The following is a 6,568-nucleotide window of genomic DNA, read 5'->3' as shown; positions in this document are numbered from 1 at the left end:
GCTATAGACTTAGACTGCTGGAGGACAAATGGAGCACATTTCCTCACTCTGCTGCTGTCTTTAGTCTCTCTCCTCTACAAGTTTGTTGTAATTATTTCTATCAATAATGTGTTTCCTTTGTCTCTCTTCCAGAGGAAATCACACCTGGACCAGTCCTTCTGTGTTTTTGTCTCTTTTCTGTCCCCACAAACCCAGYCAGTTGAGGCAGATGCTTGTCCTGAGCCTCGTTCTGCTGGAGGTTTCTTCCTGTTAAAAAGGGAGGTTTTCCTTTCCACTGTCACCAWTGAGCTGCTCAGGATGGGAGACTGTGAYAAAGTGATTCAACACAATCTGCTGACCTCTTTAGATTGATTTCTGTGCACAGTGCCCTGAGATGACGTTTGTTGTGACTTGGCACTATACAAATAAACTGAACTGAAYTGAAAAGCTGTGGGGGAAAGTGGCCAATGTTTAATATACTTCTGCCTTCGAACAATCCACAAGAAAAGTTAATATCAAAACATATCAGCATCTTTAAAATTTTTATATAACGCAAAAAAGAAAAAAACAAAAATAAACTAACTGGGTTCAGATAGCTGGACAAAACATTTACAAATAAACTCCTTTGTTGTCAACTCGTCTTGTAAAGGATCCAGACATGCCAGCTGACCTCAGTGCAGAGGCATGTGATGATCCACTTTGGAAACTCCTTCGTCAACAATACCCCACCACCACGACCTCCAACTCCACCCCAGAACCTCTYCTAGCTCCTACACAGAGCGAGCCATCCTAGATCGGTTTAAAATTCACATTTCCTTTAGACAACACACACCTCTGAGGTGTGAGGTCATTTGTAAACATTACCACCCATTTGTCAGTCWACAGCTGCCCCATTAGTAGCCCTCTGGTGAGTCCACAAAGTTCGGAGGACAGACGGCGGTGTGAAGTGTGGAAGGTCAGGGAGGAAGAACATTTCATTTCCTCAACACACCACACTTTGTGTTTTGAAACGCATACAGCGTTACAAAGCGTGTGGTGATAATTTTCTTCCTGTTTAGGTTTTAATAAAAYCTACAGTTGAATAACCATCTTCCGYTTTTTCTAAATAACGGAAACATTATTACTGCAGCACTTGATCTGCAGGACGTTTCATTTGGACCCTACTTACTAAAAACATGTCAGCTGTGCTATAGAGGAAGTTGAGAAAGACTTTTAAAGATTCAAATGAGTTTCGAAGAGACCATAAAACAGGAACAACRAAAGTATAGAGCCTGTAACTAATGTGTGTAATCCACCGGAAGAGCTCTATAACAGGGTTGTGTCTTCGGAGGGCAGTAAAATAATTTGCATTGTAATAATCTCTTTAGTGAAGAGTGCCTAAACACGACGTGAAATATGAGGGATGTAAAGGTTTAGAAATTAAAATGACAAAAGCTGCTTTAAGCAGTTTAACATCAAACTTTGGTCAGTTTTACAAATAYATTTGAGAGCAAGGTCTTATTATTGAGGGTTGGTAAATAAGTTCATCTTTCCTACACAGGAGTCATTGTAGTCTCACCTGAGGCTGTAAGTTATTAACTAACCTACAGGTAATTAGGCAGATAAAAAGGGTTTCAGTCCATGAAGCTGCTTTAACAAGCYCACTCAATGCAGCCATCCCTGCCAGCATCTATCTATGTCCACAAACCAATGCCCACTGGTCTGGAAAAGCTGCAGTGAATGGAGATGATCAGTCAGTTCCCCCTCAGAACCCCTTTAAAGCTGTACATTCTGCACACGCAGCTACATTCCTGTTTGGGATTAAGTAGGTTAGAAAAAAGCCTTATCTTTAGGGAGCTTTTTCATGCAGTCTCAGATCTGTTAAAAGTCTACTGGAGCCACGACCGTTCAGCTGATAGCCTTGATGTCCATTTGCTTTTTAATGTTGGGATACTTTTCACATATGGGCCACATGGAAAATATGAGTTCACATTCCATRTGGGTGATGAAAATTTAACTTACAGACAGAATGAGAGGTCCCGTCGTGTTGTTTACGTCTGGAGAAACAATCTCAAGCACAAAGCAATGAAGGAAATAAYCTCCGCCATCTTGGTTCACATTCATTTGTTTGAAACTTAATAATAAAATCCATCAGAGGAGTTGTGGCTTAATGGTAACAGCATCCTCTTTAATGGTTTACCTTGACCAGACAGGGGGGTCTTTTCTTTAGGCATGTGCATTCCTCCTTCCTGTTAACAACCCATCACCACCTCACACAGACAGCGCATTACCAACAGCTCAGCCCCTTAATTACCATCCATCCATCAGCTGCAGGGGAGCTGGGTCAGTCGCACGTTAACTACAACTTGTTCATCAGTCAAAACAGGTTTCAGCTGCAAGTGAGTTTCAGTCTTTGCCAATAAAGCATAGAAGATGTGGAAAAAATGCTGCCGAGTGGCCTTTAGAGGAAATTGAGACAGAATTTGCATGAGGGCGGCACACGTCTCCTTCAGCCAAAAGCCTCCTCTGGCCAAAGCCAAACCAAAGAGACAGGCGCAGAGGGGGAAAAAAAGCAACCATTGAGGCACTGGTATTCTACAGCTAGAGTGGAAGACCAGAGCCAAATGTGTTCAGTRGACGAGAGGAGGGGGAGATAGTGGGTTGAAGGACAGAGCGGGCAAACGGATACAAAGACGTCCAGTGTCAATGCGGTGCAACTAAAGATTAAATATGTTAAAATAATATGTAATCTGAGTGACCTCCAGAATACAAGGTCAACTCTGCWGGTTACATAAACCTGTCTGGTTGTCAGGGTCTCAGACACATTCGAATTGGATGTTCAGGGGGTTTACAGTCGTRTGAAGGGGGCTGGCTGAGCTCCACAGCCAGACAAAGAGCCTCTCTGCCAGCCGTGAGCGGAGGAGGAGAGTTCACCGCTCTTCCAGCTTGCCTCTCAAAGCCTCTACATTTCCTCTTTTTTCATTTCAAGCATTTTTCCCCTCTTTACCTCTGCTGCAGACGGCATTTTATGTTAACATGCTGTCAAGCAGCTACAAAGAAACTAATTTATTAAAAYTGCTCATCATAAAAATATTATTTTTTAGAAACAGTTCCACAAATCTTACCTTCCCCCATCGGGCCCTGGTGGAGGAGAACAGACTGGGAGCCCTCTGGCATGGCACGAAAGCCTCTAGAGTCGACAAAACAAAGCACAAATACTCAGACGTGATCCAGACATTTCACGTCAAGACTTACAGTAAATACAGAGAAGCAATGTTTATCATTTCTGCTCTGTCGAGTGTTTGACAATGTAAACAGACTCATCTTTCTCATTTGACTGCACACGGTCAGCTCTGGGAAATTCTTCCCATTCTGCTGCTCTGTGTTGGCTCAGTACTGCTCTGTAATGCATAGTGAAGTTGGAGTGGAGGTATGTGGAGGAAACTGGGATATGAGCTGATGTTAATTGGTGCAGAAAGACCAGGAGTGAATCCATCGTGACATTAAGAGACATGGTAGGTTGTGTGAATGCTGTACGCACTATATATGTATATTTTTTTAAACTGGTGAAAATTCTCACTTAAGCTTATTATGGTTGTTCAAATCTGTTAATCCATGCCACATCGAATCATTTATTACAACTACAAGCATCTAGTGGGATTACAGGTTCGCCTCATGTGGCAATTATTTTTCTAATCCTCTCAAAGATGAGCTGCATCCCCTTGGAGCCACTGGGCTGCCACATTCTCACAGCCTTCTTACAGCAAATTAAAGCAGTGCATGAGAACTAGTCCCACTGCMATTCCTGGTGAGCCTCCAGCCTTTTAAACATCACATTCTTGGGTCAGTTAGATCTGAGGAGCAGGAATTCTTCAGGGATTAAGACGGGCATTGTTTCTGTCGGATCCGCTGGCCACTGTGCCGAGCTGACAGCCGGCCCAGCCGAGGCCAAACGGCGCGCACTGCCGAGAGGTTCACCAATTAAGATGTGAAGGAATGCAAGAAYAAAAAGTCAAGGAGGAGGATGTGGACACTGGCATCACTGCTTCACTGTAGGGCTTCTCCAGCTGTTGCCCAGACTTAAGCAAATCTATGAACTCTGCCCATTAAAACAAATAACTTTYGCTACACAACAAACGCAACAATCAAACTCTTTAAAAATAAAATGATTCATAACCCCTTCATTTTTTCCCTTAAATTCTCCAGTTCAGATGAAGCAATAGTTTTATCAAAGGGTTCACTTAAGTGCAAAAAGAACAATATCAAAAAATATAATATATATAATGTAAATGTAACAAATGGAAAAGAGAGAGAAACACCAAATTTGCACTGGTARGAGCCTGACTGCACCTTTTAAACAGAAGGAACTTTGCATCAAACTAATGGCTGCAGGTTTTGACATTTGTATAAATAAGAAAAAATATCCATCAAGCAAACATCACAACCTTGCAAATGTTTATTAAACCTATAAAAATGATGTAAACTATTGCTATCATTTGTTCTGCTCAACCTTTTTTCGTGTAAATACTTAGGTTGAAAGATTTTAATCAAGCTTGATGATCCATTTTAAAGTGGTGGTTTAAAATGTGCAGGAGATGGAATAACATACTGGATGATTTTAAATTAATCTGAGCAAATGGTGACCTAATAAAACCCACTGGTAATCCCACCTACTACAACCTCTGAGCTAATAACCTAAAGACCACACCAAAACTATGTTAATCTGTCTCAGGTCGTTGAGAGCCCAGACTGAGAAGAATGGGCTCAAACCTAAAAACACTGCAGACGTCTGGGTCTCAAAAATGRATTTTCATTAATGTCTTATCAAAGACTGTTGGTAGCTGTAGAGAAACCTTTCGAATGGACAGTAAAAACAGTTTTAAATTATCCAACCAGACAAAACGGTCTTAAAATGTCAGACAAAATTCAACAATCATAACTCAATAGGTTTCAGCTACTATTTGCGCACGCATGGCAATTTCAAACCCTTGTTTTCCTAGGGAGGGAGCAAGGCCGAATCACTAATCCTAAAGAAAACACTACATACAAGCTTACATTCATGCCAGGCTGACCACCTGTGCTTGAACTAAATGCCATTTCGCACAAATGGAGAGCATTTGGTTCCCACAGCTGATGACTGCATTACCCGCAGCGTGAACCTCCCACATGGGAATCTGCAACTTGTCCCTTTAATTGAAGACAGATGCAACAAAAGCCAATCTGATGGTTATTAAAAGGAAAAACCTGCAAAACACCATTTCTCTTAGGAGCTGATAAACTGTGTTGCATTTAATGAATTGACATTTGTTTTTAAACAAAGCGGGTTTTACCTTCAGGCAGTCGGAGCATGAATTTTCCTCTTTAAACAAACAGACGATTGGAGGGGGAAAGATGTGGGCCAAGATGGGGGAATTTATACAACACATATGTTAAAAGCATCCCTCTAACAAAATATACACATAGAGTGTTTTCATGAAGCTACGACCYTCAATTTGACATGTGACACGATCGCAGTCCTTTGGGGGTGATCCCCCCCCCAGTCGAACGCCAGTGTAGGTTAAGAAGTGAAACCAGCGATCATGTCTACAGAGGAAAACACCACTTCCCTTATTCCAGAKATATGCCACTTTCACTGTCTCTTTGGGAGGGTCTACAAAAAGCACAGACCAGTAAATAAGGATGTGACATCAGATTTAAATTAAAACAAGACCAGGGAAAGGTTAGGGTTTCCATATGTCCAGTCTGCTTATAGTTATTGGAAGAACATAAAGCCAGTGGGAAGCAGCACATCCTACATGTTTGTAGCCCAATGTTTTAAAGATATGTGGGCATGAAATAAAATATAAAAATCAGGTTGAAATGTGATTTTTATCAGGGTGTTACATTTTTCTGGAGGAACAGAAATGTTATTTTTTAACATGAAAACATCCAGCAACTGACCAACATAAAGTAAATAATGTACACAATCAATATTTAAGTGTTCGTTATCGTTTACAAATCATCCTGTAAATGTGGAAAAATAAATGTTAAGTAAATGTTATTGCAGGATTATTCTGCAATTCTTCACCTGTTAGTGAAAACTTATCTGCAGGACTGGTTTTTTTTTTACTGTTCGGCATTAACAGTTTTTCATAATGTTTTTAAAAAATGTTTTTAAAAATCAATTATTTCAGGCGTGAACTGAATACACCAGTTTATGATTTGGGAAAATCCGCAGGTAAACAACATAATGCACCCGGAATAATGAGCGTAAGAGCTATTTTACAAGTGAAGACGTTTAGTCAATCTGCATAAAAYGTACACTGATTAGGGAAATGAGAAACGCTGCCTGCAGATAAGGATGTTACTCATCACATTATGCAGGACTCTTAGTTGTGCTCTGTAAAAAGCTCTTTAATATTCACATTATGTCAAATCATTGACATGTTTGCGTTTCAAACATATTGTTTAAAGAAAACTAACTCACTCAACCGACCGCATAGATTGAATCATTTTSAAACAAACGTTTGATGTTTCAAAATATATTGAAAATAAAATAAACTAGACATGGGTTTTTACGATGTAAAAACAAGTGTGCATTGCCTTGTAGCATGGCTTTGCCTGCTGCATT

The 6,568-nt window shown here is 40.5% G+C and overlaps 1 protein-coding gene across 3 annotated transcripts in view; it reads right to left on the bottom strand.

Moving 5' to 3' along the window:
- Positions 1-6,568, bottom strand: part of LOC106519896 (pleckstrin homology domain-containing family G member 3) — a 35,811-nt gene that overhangs the window by 25,480 nt on the left and 3,763 nt on the right. For all 3 annotated transcript variants that reach the window (XM_014011753.1, XM_014011761.1, XM_014011769.1), the window contains exon 2: positions 3,084-3,148. In XM_014011753.1, the coding sequence (XP_013867207.1) occupies positions 3,084-3,135 (52 nt within the window). In that variant the 5' untranslated portion in view covers positions 3,136-3,148. The remainder of the gene's footprint in view (positions 1-3,083; positions 3,149-6,568) is intronic.

The sequence above is a fragment of the Austrofundulus limnaeus genome, unplaced genomic scaffold (assembly GCF_001266775.1).
Source record: "Austrofundulus limnaeus strain Quisiro unplaced genomic scaffold, Austrofundulus_limnaeus-1.0 Scaffold2, whole genome shotgun sequence".
NCBI classification, from domain to species: Eukaryota; Metazoa; Chordata; class Actinopteri; order Cyprinodontiformes; family Rivulidae; genus Austrofundulus; species Austrofundulus limnaeus.
This window is presented reverse-complemented; position numbering and strand designations above follow the sequence as displayed.